Source organism: Scyliorhinus torazame, chromosome 3 (genome assembly GCF_047496885.1).
Source record: "Scyliorhinus torazame isolate Kashiwa2021f chromosome 3, sScyTor2.1, whole genome shotgun sequence".
Classification (NCBI taxonomy): Eukaryota; Metazoa; Chordata; class Chondrichthyes; order Carcharhiniformes; family Scyliorhinidae; genus Scyliorhinus; species Scyliorhinus torazame.
The window spans coordinates 30,958,484-30,980,292 of NC_092709.1; the positions used below are offsets into that span (position 1 = coordinate 30,958,484).

Consider the following 21,809-nt stretch of genomic DNA (forward strand, 5'->3'; position numbering starts at 1 on the left):
TGGTGAGGCCACACCTGAAATTTGTGTGCAATTTTGTTCTCCTTATTTGAGGAAAGATGTTCTTGCTCTCACGGGCGTATAGCCAACGTTTACCAGACTGATTCCTGGGATGGCAGGACTGACATAAGGGGCGTCATCCTCCGAGCCCCCGCCGGGTCGGAGAATGGCCGTTGGCCGCCGTGAATCCCGCCCCCGCCCCCGCCGAAGTCTCCGGTACCGGAGATTGGGCGGGGGCGGGAATCGGGCCGCGCCGGTTGGTGGGACCCCCCGCTCAATTCTCCGGCCCGGATGGGCCGAAGTCCCGCCCAGAAATTGCCTGTCCCGCCGGCGTAAATCAAAGCTGGTATTTACCGGCGGGACCAGGCGGCGTGGGCGGGCTCCGTGGTCCTGTGGGGGGGCGCGGGGCGATCTGACCCCGGGGGGGTGCCCCCACGGTGGCCTGGCCCGCGATCGGGGCCCACCGATCCGCGGGCGGGCCTGTGCCATGGGGGCACTCTTTCCCTTCCGCCTCCGCTACGGCCTCCACCATGGCGGAAACGGAAGAGACTCTCCCCACTGCGCATGCGCGGGAAACTGTCGGCGGCCGCTGACGCTCCCGCGCATGCGCTGCATTTCTGCGTCAGCTGGCGGGGCACCAAACGCCATTTCCGCCAGCTGGCAGGGCAACAGACGCCATTTCCGCCAGCTGGCGGGGTGGAAATCCCTCCGGCGCCGGCCTAGCCCCTCAATGTTGGGGCTCGGCCCTCAAAGATGCGGAGCATTCCGCACCTTTGGGCCGGCGCGATGCCCATCTGGCGCCGTTTTTGGCGCCAGTCGGCGGACATCGCGCCGTTGGGGGAGAATTCCACTCATGAGGAGAGTTGAATTGGTTAGGATTGTATTCTCTGGAGTTGAGAAGAATGAGGGTGGGATCTCATAGAAACCTCTAAAATTCTAACGGGACAGATGCAAGAAGGATGTACCTGATGGTGGGTCTGTCCATAACCAGGGGTCACAGTCTGAGAATACGCGGTGGACCATTTAGGATAGAGATGAGGAAAAATATCTTCACCCAGAGAGTGGTCGGCCTGTGGAATTTGATACCACAGGAAGTAATTGAGGTCAAAACATTTTCAAGAAGCAGTTAGATGTAGCACTTAGGGCGAAGGAGGTCAAAGGATATGGGGGGAAAGCGGGATTAGGCTATTGAGTTGGATGATCAGGCATGATCATAATGAATGGTGGAGCAGGCTCGAAGGGCCGAATGGCCCCCTCCTGTTCCTAGTTTCTATGTTTCTAAGAACAGGATGCCTCCTCGCCGAGGCCTCAAAGGCCAAGAAAGGTTTTTAAATTTACCATATGTGCTCCCCGGCAAAAGGCGGATTCATGCTACAGCGGCAGTACCACAGCCACAGGGCAGCCATTGCTACTGTGCTCCTACAATGTGCCATGGAGTGGTCAGGATGAAGGGCTGACTGCCGCTCCTCCTCCACTGAGATCCTTCTGGGAGGAGGCTACGGTTTATCTGACACTGTCCCCGTGCTGCCCCTCCTAATTCTGATTAAATGCCAATGGAGCCTGAAAGTGGCTGTTAATTGACCCCAACCAATTGGTTTAATTAACCGCCTACCTCTGGTTGGTAGGCGATCACGCTGCCGAGGTTTCTGCTGCTGTTTCCCTTCCCACGTCTTCTGTCACCACCTTCCAAAGGGCTCACTTTGCTCTACGACCAATCTTTTGCTGTGTTTGTATGGGATCATTCATTTGCCTACGGCGGCAAGCTTTTGATAATCTTAGCTGTATTTCTCTTCCATAGGATCCCCACAGTGCAGAAGGAGGCCACTCTGCCCATCGAGTCTGCACCGACCCTCAGAAAGAGCTCTCTAACCCAGGCCCACTCCCCACCCCAAGCTTTGGACACTAAGGGATGATTTATCATGGCCAATTCACCTAACCTGCAGATCTTTGAACTGTGGGAGGAAACCAGAGCACCCGGAGGAAACCCACACAGACACGGGGAGAAAGTGCAAACTTCAGACAGGCAGTCACCCATGGATCGAACCCGGATCCCTGGCGCTGTGTGACAGCAGTGCTAACCACTGTGCCTTGGCTGTCCATTTATTTGTCTCTTATGTGTGCATGAAGTGTATTGGGATAGCTTCCTGTTTAAAAGCATTATACAAGTCCTGGTTATTATGAAAGTATAGCGGAGGTGCTGTGGACCTTTGACTGTAGTGCCTGTAGCAGCATGGAGGTCAGAGTACATACTGACGATTTAGAATCATACTGCGTACGAAAGCACAGGGTCACTAAAATAAATTGGAATTTAATTTTGTGAATGACTCTATGTTGATTAAGCGATACAGTCATTAGTTCACGACCAGAATTGCTTTTGCCATCTTTAGCACCTCTCAATTTGGTTGTAATTGAAGAGCAACATTATTAATGATTGTAGTGCACATCTCAAGTGTTTTTTGAAGGCAATTCTAATTGGTACTTTTCAAATGATAAAGTGTTTACTTATCTTTTATATGAATTGATAATTTGTCTCGTCCCTCTGCAAAATATGAAAAGCTATACATGCCAGCACCGCACCATTTCCTTTATCCTAATTAAATATCATTTGTTAAAGGTGCAAAACCCCAAAATGCTCTCCAAAGAGTAGTTATACTTTTTCATGGAAGGTGGATTCAACCTGTTTATTTCGGCTTTCAGCTCGGGAGGTTAGTCCAAATTGACTGAAGAAATTCCCAGTGATTTGATGTGGAATTTACAGTGCTTTCTGACCATAACACATTTGCCACATGGTTTACCAGCAGCATATCCTCAGCAATAACCAGTCCTGACCTCCATGCAGAACATTCTGCTTTTTCTCATTTTTTGAATTTGGAAAAGCCGCATTTTGACACAAAGGTCACTGAAAGAAAACAGCAACAGCAGCAATTTAACTGTAAAAAGTGTCTGGCGGAGTTGGTGGACTGCTTTCCCGCTGGAGAGCAGGTCAAAATCCATTTGTAGCTTTTTCCTCACCACCAGAATCTCTACGGTCAGGGCCTCAGAGTACCGTCTGTCCAACTCCAGTATGGAGTCGACCAGTTGGTGCCTAGCCGTCCTCTCTTCCCTGTCCCTGCTGCTTCGTAAGCGATAATCTCTCCTCTGATCACAGACTTAGATTATCATAGAATTTACTGTGCTGAAGGAGGCCATTTGGCCCAACGAGTCTGCACCGGCCCTAAAAAAGAGCACCCGACCCAAGACCACACCTCCACCCTATCCCCACAACCCCACTTAAACTTTTTGGGCACTAAGGGCAATTTAGCATGGCCAATCCACCTAACCTACACGTCTTTGGACTGTGGGAGGACTCCAGAGCACCCGGAGGAAACCCACGCACACACGGGGAGAACGTGCAGACTCCGCACAGACAGTGACGCAAGCCAGGAATCGAACCTGGGACCCTGAAGCTGTGAAGCAACTGTGCTAACCACAATGCTACAATGTTAGCCTTCAGCACACCCTAGAAGGTGGAGGGTGTTAGTTGTGTACTCATCTATGGCCTGCGACATTTCAGAAGGCCTTGTCGACCAGGAGCGCCGTGTCCAATCTCCACGGGGGGCATTGTGCATGGCCCATCTCCAACCGCACATACATGTAGTGTGGAGCATGTTTGGAGATTACAATCTCGAAATATTCCGTTCTTGCTATCCCTGGAAGCACCAATTTCCCCACTACAAAGAAGCCGATATGGGTGTAGACCCTGATATCTGTGAGAAGAATGAGAACTCCTTCTCTCCTGGGTGTGTGAACCTCCACAGATCAACCGCTCCCTTCTTCTCCAGAAATCACCTAGTTCTCTTGCCATCTTCTCTGTTTTGGAGTTTGACCTGTCCGTCAACGGGTCCTGTACAGAGTTAAAGTCACCCCCACCCCCCCACCCCCCATGATTAGTCTGAGGGTGTCATGTCAGGGATTTACGCGATGGTCTTCTTTATAAATTCTGTGTCGTCTCAGTTGGACATGTACAAGTTCACCAGGATTACTGGTGCCCCCTCCAGGACACTGATGAAGGCATGATGAAGGTATGTAAAATCGCTGGCTCCAACGCACCCCTCCCTGATGAGCTCAACGTATTCTATGCCTACTTTGAGCAAGAGGTCAGCGAGTGCACGCCGTCCACCCTGGAAGCCTCGGACGAACCTGTGGTCACCATTGTAGATGTCAGAGCAGCCGGCTCGAAGGTCAACCTACGGAAAGCCACTGGCCCGGATGGGGTACCCGGACGAGCACTCAGGTCTTGCGCGGATCAGCTGGCAGAGTTATTCAACCTCTCTTTACAACAATCTGAGGTCCCCATCTACTTCAAGAAGATGACCATCATCACTGTACCAAAGAAAAGCCAAGCAAAATGCCTTAATTACTATCGTCCAGTGGCTCTGCCATCATCTTTATGAAGTGCTTCGAAAGGTTAGTCATGGCACGAATGAACTCCAGCCTCCCCGATTGCCTTGATCCACTGCAGTTCGCCTACCGCTGCAACAGGTCCACAGCAGACGGCATCTCCCTGGCTCTGCACTCAACACTGGAACACCTAGATTACAAAGACACCTATGTCAGACTCCTATTTATTGACTACAGCTCAGCCTTCAACATTATTATTCCTACAAAACTCATCTCTAAACTCCTTGGCCTGGGCCTCGGCTCCTCCCTCTGCGACTGGATCCTGAACTTCCATAGAATTTACAGTGCAGAAGGAGGTCATTCAGCCCATCGAATCTGCACCGGCCCTTGGAAAGAGCACCCTACTTAAACCCCACAACTCCACCCTATCTCCCTTTGTCCCCGTAACGCAATAATCCATCTAACCTTTTTGGACACTAAGGGCAATTTAGAATAGCCAATCCACCTAACCTGCACCTCTTTGAACTGTGGGAGGAAACCGGACCACCCGGAAGAAACCCACGCAGACACGGGGAGAACGTGCAGACTCCGCACAGACAGTGACCCAAGCCGGGAATCGAACCTGAGACCCTGGAGCTATGAAGCAACTAGGCAACAACATCACCACAATCAGTAAGGATAGGCAACACCTCCTCCATGATCATCCTCAACACTGATGCCCCACAAGGCTGTGTCCTCAGCTCCCTACTATACTCCTTATGCACCTATGACTGTGTGGCTAAATTCCCCTCCAACTCGATTTTCAAATTTGCTGATGACACCACCGTAGTGGGTCGGATTTCAAACAATGGCGAGTCAGAGTACAGGAATGAGATAGAGAATCTGGTGAACTGGTGCAACGACAATAATCTCTCCCTCAATGTCAACAAAACGAAGGAGATTGTCATTGACTTCAGGAAGCGTAGAGGAGAACATGCCCCTGTCTATATCAATGGGAATGAAGTAGAAAGGGTCGAGAGCTTCAAGTTTTTAAGTGTCCAGATCACCAACAACCTGTCCTGATCCCCCATGCCGACACGATAGTTAAGAAAACCCACCAACTTTCTCAGAAGACTAAGGACATTTGACATGTCAGCTACGACTCTCACCAACTTTTACAGATGCACCATTGAAAGCATTCTTTCTGGTTGTATCACAGCTTGGTATGGTTCCTGCTCTGCCCAAGACCGCAGGAAACTACAAAAGGTCGTGAATGTAGACCAGTCCATCATGCAAACCAGCCTCCCATCCATTGACTCTATCTATAATTCCCATTGCCTCTGAAAGGCAGCCAGCATAATTAAGGACCCCACGCACCCCGGACATACTCTCTTCCACCTTCTTCCATCAGGAAAAAGATACAAAAGTTTGAGGTCCCGTACCAACCGACTCAAGAGCAGCTTCTTCCCTGCTGCCATCAGACTTTTGAATGGACCTACCTCATATTAAGTTGATCTTTTCTCTACATCCTAGTTATGACTGTGTGGTAAACCACTGTAATATATAATATGTGTATTGTGGTAAACGGCCACTGTATTACATGTAATGTGGTAAACCACTACCCGATGGCTCCGCCTCCCCTCGGGCCCGGTATAAAGGTGGCTGGTCTCTGCCTCTGACCCAGTTCGGGAGGCTTTCTGTTTAGTTTATTAAAGCCTCAGTTACATTCACTACTCGTTTTGTGTTCATTGATGGCATATCAATTTAATAAACTAAACTTCTAAGACGAATTCATCGCTCAAGCCTGATCGCCTGGAGCTGGACCCACAGGCAGCCAACGCCACTGCAACATTCGAGCACTGGCTAAGCTGCTTCGAAGCGTAACTCGGATCCTCCACCGAAGACTTAACCGACCTCCAAAAGAAGCAGATCCTCACCGCACGGGTGAGCCCGCACGTTTTTCTTCTCATCAGGGACGCCCCCTCGTATACGGAGGCGATAATGCTGCTGAAGGGACAATATGTAAAGTCTGTAAACAAGGTGTATGCTAGGCACCTTCTTGCCATGAGGCGACGACGCCCTGGGGAATCACTAGCAGAATTCCTGCGTGCCTTGCGGGTACTCAGCCGGAACTGTGATTGCCAGGCAGTATCGGCTACCCAACACGTGGAGCTGTTGATCAGGGACGCCTATGTCGCAGGCATGAAATGGCACATCAGACTGTAACATTACATTCTGTAGTCTCTCCTTCCTGCCCTATGTACGGTATGCGTTGTTTGTACAGCATGCAAGAAACAACACTTTTCACTGTATACTAATACATGTGGCAATAATAAATCAAACCAAATCAAACACTGCTGACCATGACCTACCTCTTCATCATGGTGAATGTGGTCCTCTTACTAAGCAGTATGGCTAACCCCCTGGCTCTCGTCCCATAGCATAAATGGTACGTCTGTCCCTCCCAGCCCTTTCGTACCCGCAATCAGTTCTTCTCCCTCAGATGCGTCTCTTGGAGGAAAACTATGTCGGCTTTCATACTTTTCAGCTGGGTGAAGACTTTGGATCTTTTTACTGGACCGTTAAGTCCCCTGACGTCCCAGGTGATTATCCTGATGGTTTTTTTCGTCTCCCCCCCTCTCCTACGGGACCAACCATATTTAACTTTTTGAATGCGTCCCTGCCCTCCGAAGTTTCCCTTTGTTCGGAACCCATCCAAAATGGCCGCTGTCACCGTACTCACCAAGTGGCCAGGCCCCTGCACTCCAGCATTTCCCTTTGTCCAGGGGTCACCCAACATGGCCACCAATTATGTGTACGCCATGTTGGTGAGACCTTGCACTCCGGGATTTCCCTTTGTTTGAGGACGCTACAACGTGGCTGGTCGCGGTGCTATTTTGTTCCTTGTTACCTCATGCAGCTTGTTGTAGCCAGCCTAGTGTCCTTCCCCGCTTTTGTCCCTTTGTTCCCCCTGTGGTCCTGCTTCTCTCCCCTTCTGCTATGCCTCCCTTCCCTTGAATTGTCGCCCCCTTCAATTCCCCCCTCCCTCCGTCTACCCCCTAGTTATTCCCCGTTTGGTGATATACACGCCCCCCTCCGCCCCTCATTGCCAGATGCTCTCTCCCCAGTGAGAGATGCGCCGTGCCCCCCCCCCCCCCTCACTCATACCTCATGGCGCTAGCTTTCCTGCTATTGTGGTGGCCCCCCTCCTGGGGTCGGCCAGATCCCCTCTTAAGCCCACTGCTTTGATTTCTTATCCTTATCCTCGCCTGTACTCTGCTGCCCTTGCCCCCTCCTTTCTGTGCACTGGTTCCCAGGTTCAGAGCGAGACGGTACAGTCCCGCACAAATTGTCTTTTAACATTCTCCGCATGTCTGGTGTCTGCCTCGTCTTTGCATCCTCTGCTGTTTCTCAGCCCGTTCTTGGGGCTGGTTTAGCACAGGGCTAAAGAACTGGCTTTTAAAGCAGACCAAGGCAGGCCAGTAGTTCAATTCCCGTACTAGCCTCCCCGAACAGGCGCCGGAATGTGGCGACTAGGGGCTTTTCACAGTAACTTCATTTGAAGCCTACTTGTGACAATAAGCGATTTTCATTGGATTTCATTTTTTCATTTTGGACAAAATCATCAGTGTCCACAGGGGCCGTAAAATAGTGCCCCTGCCTTGGTATGTGGCCCGGGGTCTGGCTGGGTACAGCATCCTGAACTTTACTCCGCTCCTGTGCAGGCTGACTTTGCATTATTCATTTCTGCCCGGCTCTTTGCCAGGTCTGCCCCAATATCTTGGTATACCCTGATCTTATGACCCTCCCAGTTGTAAGCCTTCATTTGTCTGGCCCTGCGGAGGATTTTCTCTTGGTCCTGATATCGGTGTAGGTTGGCGATGATCACCCTTGGCTGCGCCCCTTGGCTCTGTTGATCTCCGGTAGGTTGGGAAAGCTGCCCCTCCTCACTAGGTTTCCCTGGGCCACATAGTCTGTTGGGTCCCTGCTCTCGGTTCCCTCTGGCAGTCCCACTCTCCTGAGGTATTGGAGCCTCGATCGGTTCTCCTGGTCCCCCACCCTTCCCTTCAGGTACCCTGGGTTGCCACCAACCTCTTTATTTCCACCTCCAGGGTGATGGTCCGGTCGCTCTGGTCCATCAAGGCTTTTTCCAGGTCTTTAATTGCATTTCTCCTTAACCGTTGCCTTGATCTCGACCTTGATCTCGTCCTTCATTCCTTCATCTGTTTCATGAGAAACCTCTTCCATCCATCTTCCCAGCGGTGGGTGTGGGGGAGCTCGTCTTACGGGTTGCTGGCCTCCCTTTGTCGGGTGTGGCTCGGGACCCCCTGTCTCGGGGTCCACTAATCCGCTCACTCATTTCTCTTGTCGTTTGCAGCAGATTTTGGTTTCTCTGTGGCCTCTGGAGCTTCTGCTTTCCAGCATTTCTCCTTGTTTGTGTGGTAGAGGGTGAGCGGATGTTTTTGTCCGATTTCTGTGGACTAATTTTGGTTAAATGTGCCTATTTTCTAGCTCTTTGGAGGAGAACCACGTTGTGTGCGTCTGCTCAGCACATCGCCATCACCGAAAGTCTTTAACCCCATCTAACATTTGGACACGAAGGGGCAATTTAGCATGGCCATTCCACCTAACATGCACATCTTTGGACTGTGGGAGCAAACCGGAGCACCCGGAAGAAACCCACGCACACATGGGGAGAACATGCAAACTCCACACAGACAGTCAGCCAAGGCTGGAATTGAGCTGGGTACCTGGCATTGTGAGGTAGCAGTGCTAACCACTGTGCCACCTGTCATTTGGATGGCTTTTCTGACTAGTCTGACTGATGCTGGGTGGCAAGGCGCAGTTTTTGTATGTTTAATACTGCTGCGACTGGTGAAGTTTTGAAATTCGGTACTTGTGAATACGGTTCCATTGTGTGATACAATGAATTCAGATAATCTGTGAGTTGAAAAGCATTGGCATAATCTTTCGATGGTAACATGTGATGGCGGTGACTTCATCTCAAAAATCTCCATCCATTTAGAGTGTGCATCAATCATGGTGTGCAGCACGGTAGCATTGTGGACAGCACAATTGCTTCACAGCTCCAGGGTCCCAGGTTCTATTCCGGCTTGGGTCACTGTCTGTGCGGAGTCTGCACATCCTCCCCGTGTGTGCGTGGGTTTCCTCCGGGTGCTCCGGTTTCCTCCCCCAGTCCAAAGATGTGCAGGTTAGGTGGATTGGCCATGGTAAGTTGCCCTTAGTGTCCAAAATTGCCCTGAGTGTTGGGTGGGGTTACTGGGTTATGGGGATGGTGTGGACCTTGGGTAGGGTGCTCTTTCCAAGAGCCAGTGCAGACTCGATGGGCTGAATGGCCTCCATCTACACTGTAAATTCTATGAAAATCTATGGGCTCAAACATTGTGGCCAGAAATGGGCCAACATCGCCAAAATGGATTCATCCTCATGGCTGGCCAGGTCCTTCCCAAGGATGTAATGGGCTGCAGCTGGCAATGATTGTTGCAATTGGCACTGTTGACAGTGCCTGACTAGCTTTTTGATTAAAAATATAATAAATATCAGAATCAATAGATGTCAGGCACTTTCACATTGTGTACTTGTAACAGCTTGGCAGATTGGTTACTTGGCAGTCTTGACTTAGCTCTGCGCTATTTAATCAAATGTCCTTTTTTGTGACAATAATAACACTCAGTCTCCTTAAGCCTACATGATTCAGGAGCATAGTTATCCCGAGATCTGTAACATTTCACTTTAAAAATCATTGCCTGATTGCCTCTGCTATATCTCTTTGTTCTGTGCGTGATTGGAAATATTTCCCGTTTTGTGGTTGCTTGGACAGTTTTGGAGCCACAGCTAGTTATAGGTTCCCATCCTAATTGGTATACGGTGCCATTTTCTGCACTCATTTTTGGCCCTTTCCATGGCCAGTGCGATCTCCATTGCCCGGTTGAAATTTATGTTGACTTCTGCTAGCAATCAGCACCGTGTGGCATTGTTGCTCACATCGCAAACTAACCGTCCCGCAGCATATCACTGAGGATTGCTCCAAAATCTGAATGCTCTAATAATTGCTTTCATAGAATTTACAGTACAGAAGGAGGCTATTCGGCCCATCGAGTCTGCACCGGCTCTTGGAAAGAGCACCCTACCCAAGGTCAACACCTCCACCCTATCCCCATAACCCAGCAACCCCACCCAACACTAAGGGCAATTTTGGACACTATGGGCAATTTAACATGGCCAATCCACCTAACCCGCACATCTTTGGACTGTGGGAGGAAACCGGAGCACCCGGAGGAAACCCACGCACACATGGGAAGAATGTGCAGACTCCACACAGACAGTGACCCAAGCCGGGAATCGAACCTGGGACCCTGGAGATGTGAAGCAATTGTGCTAACCACAATGCTGCCGTGCTGCCCACAATATAAATTGCGATCAATTTGCCTGGGGTGCTCACCCTCGATTTGAATCTCTCGGTTACGACTGATTGTTTGGGTTGAAAATGATTCTTCATTAAATCCACAAACTCACTGAATGATTTGAAATTGGGAGCACTTGGGACTGTGATGTTGCGAATCAGAGTCTGAGTTCCAAGGAGCTCAGAAGAATTATTTTGCGCTTTGTCTCCTCCCCTATTTTGCTTACCTTGAAATAAAACCTGAGGTACTTGATGTATTGACTCCAGTCCTCTGTGGAGGAGTTGAATGGATCTAAAGAGAAGCATTCTGGTGAGTATATATTTTTACCCTTCAATCTTCATTTAAACGCGATACTCACAGGCATAGTCCTAGAGGGAATGCCAGGATTGTGTATTACATCAAGAGATGAGAAGGTGTCCTCCAAGGGATTTCTTAATTTGAACAATCAAACTTTATGTGCAAGGTTGATTCATTATTCGTATTGTTGTGGGAAAATCAACCACTTCAGGAGTCAGACTTGCTGTGTTCAAATAAGTGCAGTTTTATTGTTCACGAAGCTTCGGGAGAAAGCGTACATCCCCGCAGTACAGTAGCCAGCCTTTCTCGTGGTTTGAATGGCAGTCATTCATTTTATACTTTGGATTCACAATGGGCCCAGATACAAAACAATTATCACCTTGTTATCTTTCAACATTTTATCGATTGTACATCACTATTTGTAAGCGTTTTGCCATTTACACATGGTTATAGTTAAAGAGGTTTTACAGGTTACAGGTAGCAGCAAGAAAGTTGTCGATTGTCCCTTTGTTTTAGGAAATGGCCCAAGACATACGTATTAGCATATCATTGTGTACACCTTGGCTGAAGTCAGCTTTATTCAAGTGGTGTCCCGCATTTATGTATTTCTTAATCTTCCTGCCTGGCTCCCTTTGTCCTGGATCTGTTCCTATCTGTCCCACTGGCACCCCGCTGGGCTCCAGGCATCAGTTATGTCTGCTTTATTCTCTGTGTCTCCATCCTGTGTGTCAGGCAGCCATCTTCTGTGCCAAGTGCCCTTCTGAACCATGTCCCACTTCAGTATGCTTTGAGCTAGTCCATAGTACACTCTTCCTAACCATGAAAATTCCAGGATATTCTCCATGCCACATGACTCATCTTTAGTAAGGTTGCTCTTAAAGTAACAATCACTACCTTCCCGATATCCACTGACTCACTTGTCTATCAAGAATCCATCTAACACATCCTTAGAAATATTCAATGACTCAGCCTCCACTGCTCTCTGGGGTAGAGAATTCCACAGACCAATGGCCCTCTGAGGGAAAATAATTCTATCTCTGTCTTAAATGGAAGACCCCTTATTTTTAATTGGTGTCCCCTATTTATCATCTCTCCCACGAAGGGAGAAATTCTGTCAGCATCCACCATGTCAACTCCCTTCAGGATCTCCATTGTTTCAATAAGATCATCTCTCATTCTTCTAAAAGCCAATGGATACACACCCAACCTGTCTATCCTTTCCTCATAAGATAACTCCCTCATCCCAGGAATTAATCAACCATTCTCGGTGCTGCTTCTATTGCAGTTATATCCGTTCCTGAATAAGGCGAGCAAAGCTGTGCTCGAGATATGGGGCGGGTTTCGCCAATTGGGCTATGTCCCCACTCCAGCGTCAAAACGCGGGCGTTTCACTCTGGACTTTCTTCAAGAAAGTCCAGAGTGATTCTCCTACCTGAAGGGGGCTAGCAGGGCCCCGGAGTACTCCTCGCAGCTCTGCCTGCCGATACGGGTCCCTGCACGTCCGGTCGGGAGTCCACGCATGCGCGTGGCGGCGGTCTTTGGCCACGCTGTCGGGCACTCGGCCAGTTTTCGTCGGTGAATCGCGGCGGGAGAGGGGGGGGGCTCTGTCAATGCCCCCCTATCCACGCTGTGTAGAATGTGCGGCGTGATTCGTGGCGACTGCAAAATTGCGGGAGTGGGGTTGCGCCGGTTTTCACCGTCACCGCCCATTCTCCGCCCGCTCCGCTTGCGACTTCGGCGTGGAGGCTCGGAGAATCCCGCCTTTGCAGACTTCTTACATCCTCTTCAGAACTGACTCTCCTACTTATCTTTGTGTCATCAACAAATTTAGCAGTTCCATGTGTGTTTGTCATCCAATTAAGGATGGCAGGCAGGCACCCGAGGATGGAAGGCCAATAGCAGGCCTTCCCGCCCCGAGCAATCAGCAGCCCCATTGTCAGAGATGGGAGCTGCCAAAGTAGGGAAAAGAGATCAGGGGCGAAATTCTCCTACCCGCCCCGCCACATTTCTGCGCCGACCGGCCGGCGGGAGTCTCCGTAACACCGGCCAGTCAATGGGGTTTCCCATTGTGGGGCACCCCCACGCCGTCGGGAAACCCCCGGGCGCCGGCAAAACGGAGACTCCCGCCGGCGGAGAATGACGCCCAAGGTGCTTCAAAATAGAAGACTTTTTAATAAAGGTTCAAAAATAATTTGCCATAACTGCTCCTGTGGACGAGGAGCCCTCAGCCTCAGAACATTGACCTTAATTAGAATAGAATAGAATCTCTACAGTGCAGAAGGAGGCCATTCGGCCCATCGGATCTGCACCAACCCTTTGAATGAGCACTCTAGCTATTTACCTCCATCCACCCTGCCCTATCTCTGTAACCCCATAACCTAACCTGCGCATCCCTGTGGGAAGAAACCAGAGCACCTGGAGGAAACTCACGCAGACACTGGGAGAATGTACAAACTCCACACAGTCACCTAAGGAAGGAATTGAACCTGGGAGCCTTGTGCTGTGAGGCAGCAATGCAAAGCACTGTGCCACTGTACCGTCCCTTAAAATGTTTTGCTCGGCACTCTGCTGCATCTAGGCTGTTAGTTGTCAATACCACCATGCCCAAACTGGCATGTTACAAAATTGCCCAGAAATGGGAACATACCAGCAGACTGGCATTCTGGCCGATGACAGGAAATTGTGGTCTCGGATATCTCCAGTCCTGTCTTCTCTCGGGATCAAACACTGCCAAGCAAATATTGGGTCCCATATTAGGACTGGAAGCAGGAGATTCTGGCTTAGGGAGCTCCCCCACCTTAATCCTGCCTGCTACCCATCCTTGGCCAAGTAAGAAGTGTACGAAGATTTGTCCACTAAAGACCATTGAGGAAATGCCTAGAAATAGGGACATCCCAAAGTAACAAGGGGCTGGATTCTCCGACCCCCCCCGCCGGGTCGGAGAATCGCTGGGGGCTGGCGTGAATCCCGGGCGAAATTCTCCTACCCGCCCCGCCACATTTCTGCGTCGACCGGCCGGCGGGAGTCTCCGTAACACCGGCCGGTCAATGGGGTTTCCCATTGTGGGGCAGCCCCAAGCCGTCGGGAAACCCCCCGGTGCCGGCAGAACGGAGACTCCCGCCGGCGGTGAATGATGCCACCCGCCCCTGCCGGTTGCCGAATTCTCCGGCACCGGATATTTGGCGGGGGCGGGAATCGCGCCGCACCGGTCGGTGAGCCACCCCACCCCCCGGCGATTCTCCGGCCCGCGATGGGCTGAGGTCCCACTGCTGGAATGGCAGTCCCGCCGGCGAGAATCAAACCACCTCTCTTACCGGTGGGACCAGGCGGCGCGGGCGGGGGTGGGTGGGGGGGGGGGGGTGGGGGTGGGGGTGGGGGGGGGGGGTGGGGGGGGGCAGGGGGGGGGGCGATCTGGCCCAGGGGGGGTGCCCCCACGGTGGCCTGGCCGGCTATCGGGCCCACCAATCCGTGGGCGGGCCTGTGCCGTGGGGGCACTCTTTTCCCTCCGCCTTGGCCACAGCCTTCACCATGGCCGATGCGGAAGAGACACCCCCCCTCTGCGCATGCGCGGGGATGACGTCAGCAGCCGCTGACGCTCCCGCGCATGTGCGGACTTCCACCGGCCGGCGAAGTCCTTCGGCCCTGGCTGGAGTGGCGCCAAAGGCCTTTCCCGCCACCGATCGGCGGGCAGACCTGCGCCGTGGGGGCACTCTTTTTCTTCCGCCTTTGCCATGGTCTTCACTATGGCGAAGGCGGAGGAAACCTCCTCCCCTGCGCATGCGCGGGGATGATGTCAGCAGCCGCTGACGCTCCCGCGCATGCGCGGACCGCGTTGCCCAGTGAAGACCTTTCGGTCCCGGCTGGCGTGGCGCCAAAGGCCTTTCCCGCCAGCCAGCGGCGTGCCAACCACTCCGGCGCGGGCCTAGTCCCTCAAGGTGAGGCCTTGGCCCCCTAAAGGTGCGGAGAGATTCGCACCATTGGGGCGTCCCGACGCCGGAGTGGTTCCCACCACTCCATCCCACCGGGATCCCCCACCCTGCCGGGTAGGGGAGAATCCCGGCCAAGATCTCCAATGTTTTACAGGTAACTCCAATGATGTACTTTCATAATAACAGCGGAAGACCATGCAATAGGACAGATACTGTATGAGAGCCAATCTTATCTGGAGGCATTGCACAATGAACAGATGTGTCTGAGAACCAGCAACATTGTGTTACAAATCCCGAGATGAGGAAATATTTACCTTTGTTGACATCCTAAGTTGAGTATGCAAGGGTCACACACCGCCCTGCAATTTAAAGTGTATTTGAACAAGAGTGAGCGAGCCGTGGCAATGAGTGCAAAATCTTCCTGACGTTATCAGTTTAAGGCTCAGGTTTCTTTTACTCCTGCAACCTATTTATTGCTGGCATTTTCCCATCTCAAGCCTAAGTCCTGTTGAGGTGGTGGTGGTTGGGGGGGGGGGGGGGGGGGGGGAGGGACGGACGAGTAGTCTGCCATCCTATCCACACGCCATATTGAAGAGGTGCCCAACATCACTGACTCACTATTGAAAAAAAGGTGAACCTTCTGTAAATGAAGCTAGATCTCTGGTGCACACTGAGACCGGAAGATGGACCTCCCGAGAACGATGATGGTTCTCCAGGAAAATTCTGAATCTGGAAGATGGACCTCAGCCTCCAGGGGGTTTCCCGATAAACAATGGTGGGCACTAGCGAAAGTTCCCACTGTATATTCACGCCAGAGTAAAAACGCTGCTGAATTCCTCCCTCCCCCACCTGCCAATGAACCCGCCGGCAGAGGGTTGGGAGAATTTCACCCAATGTCTTGTTTATCAGCTACCTGCCTGAAATCCTGGGAAATAAGCAACTGGACTACTTAACGCCGGCCAAAACCAATTCAATTAGAGGCTGACTGCCAGATCCAAGATAAATTGTAGGCAGTAGGAATATTTAAAAATACTCGTTCGTGGGATGTGGCGTATCAGAAAGGGGAGAAGACCTAAGCCAAGTAGAGACCTGGACATTTCTTATGGGTCCTCAATAATTGATGGTCAGTGTGTGTGAGAATTGCACCCAAACACTTTCTCTTTTCCACATGTCTGGGCCCAAATCTCTTATGTAGAATTGTGTAGAATCATGAGTGAAACTGATTTTCTGGTGCAACACACATAATGAATTTTACAGTGAGTACATACAAGACTTGGCAGCTAAGTTCCGCTTTGAAATAAATACAAATGCTGTTGAAACTGCATGACTTCTTTATGCAATGTTAATTTATTCAATTAATTTCCTGTCCATTGACCAGGTATGCATTGTCCAGAAGAGAGATACAAAGAAAATGTATGCTATGAAGTACATGAATAAACAAAAATGCATTGAGCGTGACGAAGTGCGCAATGTTTTCAGAGAACTGCAGATAATGCAACGACTGGAACACCCTTTCCTTGTGAATCTCTGGTAAGTAACTTCTTGTAATAATTAAAAGAGCTTGTGGAATGTGGAGATGGCAAAGCATGAAACTTTTAGACAAATTATAATATTTTATACACTGCAAGTGCTTCTAAATGTTAATTATATTTAATATAATATATAAATTATATTTAGTCATTTGAATGCAAAAAGTATTTACATATTATTAGCTTGTTATATATAAAGGGCCCCAGACTTGAGTATGGAGAATACAATTTTGAAGTTTGCAGATTATGCAAAACTTGGCAACACAGTAAATAGTGAGCTATTTAGCTGTAGACTTACGAGGGGCATCGATAGACCAGTGAAATGAGCAGACACTTAACAACAGCAAGTTAATGTAGGTGAGGTTTTAATTCCCTCCATGGTCTGACCCTCCCTATCTTTGTAATCTCATCTAGCCCCACAACCCTCTGAGATATCTGCACTCCTTTACGTCTGGCCTCTTGTACACCCCCTGGCCTAGTTGAATTGTACACCGTTAGTGGCTTTGCCTTCAGTTGCCTCGGCCCTAGAATTTTATTTCTATATCTCTCCGCCTCTCAACCGCCCTTTCCCCCTTTGAGGGACTCCTTAAAACCTACCTCTTTAACCAAGCTTTTAGTCAACTGACCTACCGGGTGAATTTAATGCGCTCTCCCAAGACCTTCCCCCCCTCTAATTGAGAAGTGATAAAGGAGCAGGAATGTCTAGCAGGAGCCTTTATGGTGATGTGAATGCAGTTAATGGCTGCAATTGATGTAAAAGCCTCCAGCTCTATCTAGTTGACTTTAGATAGCCTGTGTGAAAGAGCTGTAATTCCCTTTTGGAACATTGCATCTGTGAAGACCTTTGTATAGTGGTGTGCAGCAGGCTATGTGATAACATTAAGGTTTCCACAGCTTGCCGGGGAGGAGTCAGTTGTGAAAAGATTCAGTGGAACAGTCACCTACAATGTTGATAGGCCTCCAACACAATTGGATGAGATCTCCACAGCAAGCACGTCACAGAGTAATGTGATCGTGGCTCTTCATAGCCTGAGTATCCTCCTGCACGGAGTCTCCACAATTCCAGGTGTTTGAATCTCTGCCTGTGGACTCTAGAGGTTGCAGAAGACCGCCTGTGCCTCCACTGAGGGTCTCTGAGTACCTCCTGACCCTTGGGATCTGCGCTGCCCACTTTTTGCAACATCCTGAGCCTCCTTCTCTGTCCTTCTCCCTCTTACCCTCTTCCTCCCCACCACTGGAGATTGTGTCTCCCATAGGGACCACAATACCCAACTGTCTCAGAGAATTTATAGCCCTTGGTGGATAATCAGGCTACAAAAACAAAACATTCAGCGGAGGACTCCACAGCAGAGAAAAGGCCTCCACCTCAAGTAATCTCAAAGTGGATAATCTGCTCATTCAAATGAGCACTCCCTGTAGTCACTAATGTGTTAACTGCAAAGCTGAGACTCTGTTCTCAGCTGCAGTTTTCAAACCCACCCAAGCAAGCTGTGCCATTAAAAACAGAATCACTACATGGCTTGATTCTCACCTTGAAGGCATATTATTGCTTGCAGAGCATATTGCGACTCAAATAGGTCCGTAATGACCTCAATGACATGGTTAATTAACATTTAAATAACATAGATGGGTTTCCGACTTTTAGCCGTGCTCACATGTGTTATTACAAACCGGCGGGATGACGTCGGAAACGGAGTCTGATGCCATCATGCCCAACGTTATGTTTGGACCTGCGGAAATCGCTCCCGATCTGGGAGTGTATTATTTAGCCCAATGTTTCTTTATGCAGCTCAGTGTCATTCTTTGTGTTCAAATGCTCCTGCCAATCGCCTTGAGGTGTTGCATTATGTTAAAGATGATCTTTAAATATAAGTTGTTGTTGCGGGAGTGTGAAGTCATGCACTTTGGGCCGGACAGTATGGAGATGCAGTGTAAATTGGAGACTGGTGGTTCAGATTTCTTAGGAACTCTGAAAATACACTTGTACATGTGCTTGAAGAGAATTTATTTGCAAGTTTATGGGGAAAATGCTGAGGTGTGGGACTGGATTGGGCAGCTCTTTCAAATAGACCCCTTCTTCTGCTTTCTATGTTCCTCTGTTTTATTCAATTATTTCTTGATGCGTGGAGATGAAAAATGCCTCTGGTGCAATCATCTGCTCTATACAAAATGCAAGTCGCTGTCAAAAATGACTGTAGGGGACTTCTGGTGGTGGCGATGAGCGAGTAATTCGGTGGTTCTTGCAGGATTTGTGGACCTGGTTTCCCGTTTTTTCGGGACTGTTGAGCGCTGGGATAGACGGCCACGGAAATGCTGGTTAACGGGCAGCGCTGCATGGAACCGCAGGAGAGCAGAAAGCAGCAAAAACGGGAGAGGAAAGGCCAAAGGCAAAGTGCATTGAAAGCTGACCCGGGAGCAAAGATGGCGGACCTACAGACCTCGGACCCGGCGATCCAGTTAGCGCGAGAAAATATGCTGCAGGTGATTAAAAGCAATTTTGAAACGTTGAAGCGGGATAACTTGGACCCACTTTAGAAGGCAGTGGATCAGCTGAACCAGAGATTGGATGCCCAGGACAAAAACGTTAAGGAGCTGGGGGAGGCGGTGGAGGAGCAGGCGGACACGCAGACGATTGTTGCGCTAGAAGTCGATGGGTTGAAGGAGAGACAGAGGAGACTGCTGGACAGAGTAGAGGAGCTGGAAAATAGACCCGCAGACAAAATCTGAGGATCATCAGCCTCCCGGAGGGGGCTGAGGGAGCAGATGCCACAGCTTTTGTGGCTGACCTGTTGCTGCAGCTGATGGGGGCTGACGCCTTTCTGCGACCGCCGGAGCTGGAGGGGGCACATAGCGTATAGGCGAGGCAGATGCGTCCAGGGGGTTCCCCCCTGTCCGATGGTGATCAGGTTCCACAGGTTTGTGGAGAAGGAGCGGGTGTTGCAGTGGGCAAAGAGCGCTAAGAGCAGCACGTGGAATAACCGTGTTCTTCGCATTTATCAGGACCTAAGCCAGGAGGTGACCAGGCGTCGAGCAGCCTTTAAATAAATGAAGGAGGTTCTATTTAAAAAGCACGTGAAGTTTGGTCTGCTCTTCCCGGCTCGTCTTTGGGTCACGCATCAGGGCCAACACCACTACTTCGTTGATCCCGAAGAAGCGATGGGCTTCGCGAGGGATCAGGGGCTGGTCCCGCAAAAAGGACCCACAGTCTCAAGCTAGAGTCCGAGAGTTATTGTTTGGGGGGATGCCTACTGTGCCTGGACTGACGATCGACTGTTTACTGCTTTAAAGGTGCTTTGTGTTGTATTTTTGGCAGCTTTTGCCTACAGGGTGTGCGGGGAGGATGTGATTCCCCCCCCTTGCTTTCTTTTACCTTTTGTCGTGTTCTTTTTGTTTGTTGGAGCCTTCGCTGTAACATAAATGTGGCCAGTAAGCAATGGGGATTAAAGTTTTTGGTTTTGGGTTTGTTTTGTTTTGTTTTGTGTGGGTGTTCTACAGGTACTGTGTTACTGCGTTGTTACTTTATTAATGCTCAGAAAGGGATGTTTGTTAACACTTATCTGTGTACACAGCTGAAACTGTATTACACCTGAAGCAGCCTCACTTTGCTGTTTGATGTCCCAATCTCATTTGATCTTTCCCATTTTAGGGAGACTGCTCCAGTGGGTCGGAGTGGGGGATGGTGTGTTGATGAGTGGGGAGATGAGGTCGGGGAAACAATGGGAGCGAGACAAATGGGCGCCGGAGGGATGAGTCATCGGGCTAGCAGAGTGGCTAGTCAAGAGAGTCAGGTGGGGGGTGTGCATACAGCCAGTAGATGGCAGGGGCCGGGTTATAGGGAGATGGTGCTAGGGGGGAAGGGGGGGGGAGGGCGGGAAGTTATTCTGCTGACGTGGGAGGGGTCTGAAGTAGGTAATGGAGAGGAGGTCGGGGGGGTGGAAACTGCCAAGAGTCGAACCAAGAGCGATGCGGCACATGGGCCGGGGGCAGGCCCAAGAAAGGTTATGGCTGACCGGTGCGGGGGGAGGGGGGGGCCGTGTGCCCTCCAACCAGGCTGATCACCTGGTCAGAGGACTAAACGGGCCAGTCAAAAGGGCACGTGTGTTCGTGCACTTGTGGGCTCTAAAGGTGGACATAATTATGCTGCAGGAGACACATTTGAAAGTGTCTGACCAGATTAGACGAAGGAAGAGCTGGGTCAGCCAGGTCTTCCACTCGGGCTTGGATTCTAAGTCCAGGGGGGTAGCAATTATGATCAATAAGCGGGTTCAATTTGAGGCGGAGGACGTAATCGCAGTCAGCGGGGGCAGATTCCTTATGGTAAGGGGCAAGCTGGAGGAGAGGAGAGTGGTGCTGGTGGAGATATATGCTCCGAACTGGGACGACGCTGACTTTATTAAAAGAGTGCTGGGAAAATCCCAGACCTAGACTCACGCAAGTTTATTATGGGGGGAGGACTTCAATACGGTCCTCGACCCGGGTCTAGACCGGTCATGTCCCAGAACGGGTAGGCTCCCAGCAATGGCAAGGGAGCTGAAAGGGTTCATGGAGCAAATGGGGGCAGTAGACCCATGGAGAGCCAAACGGCCGACGGGAAGGGGCTACTCGTTCTTCTCGCATGTTCATAAAGTATACGCTAGGATTGATTTTTTTATCATGAGCAGGGACTGTGTAGGGGAAGTAAAAAGTACAGAATACTTGGCAATCACTATCTCGGACCATGCCCCACATTGGGTGGACCAGCTGGTCGGTGGGGCAAATTACCAATGCCCGCAATGGAGGTTAGACGTAGGATTGCTGTCGGAGGAGGGGATATGTGAGAGACTGGGAAGTGTATGCAAAATTACCTGCAGGTTAACGAGACGGGCGAGGTTTCAGCAGCGACCCTGTGGGAGGCGCTGAAGGCAGTAGTGAGGGGGGAGCTGATCTCAATTCGGGCTCACAGGGATAGGACGGACAGAGCAGAAATGGAAAGACTGGTTAAGAAGATCCACCGGATAGACGAGAAGCATGCGGGGTCCCCAGGGGAGGACCTACTCAGAGAGAGACGGAGACTGCAAGCGGAGTTGGGAGTGCTATCCAAGAGTACAAAGAACAAAGAACAAAGAAATGTACAGCACAGGAACAGGCCCTTCGGCCCTCCAAGCCCGTGCCGACCATGCTGCCCGACTAAACTACAATCTTCTACACTTCCTGGGTCCGTATCCCTCTATTCCCATCCTATTCATGTATTTGTCAAGATGCCCCTTAAATGTCACTATTATCCCTGCTTCCAC

The 21,809-nt window shown here is 50.4% G+C and overlaps 1 protein-coding gene across 2 annotated transcripts in view; it reads left to right on the top strand.

Annotated features, from left to right (window-relative positions):
• Positions 1-21,809, top strand: part of LOC140408389 (serine/threonine-protein kinase 32B-like) — a 510,363-nt gene that overhangs the window by 225,436 nt on the left and 263,118 nt on the right. For both annotated transcript variants that reach the window (XM_072495512.1, XM_072495513.1), the window contains exon 3: positions 16,386-16,537. In XM_072495512.1, the coding sequence (XP_072351613.1) occupies positions 16,386-16,537 (152 nt within the window). The remainder of the gene's footprint in view (positions 1-16,385; positions 16,538-21,809) is intronic.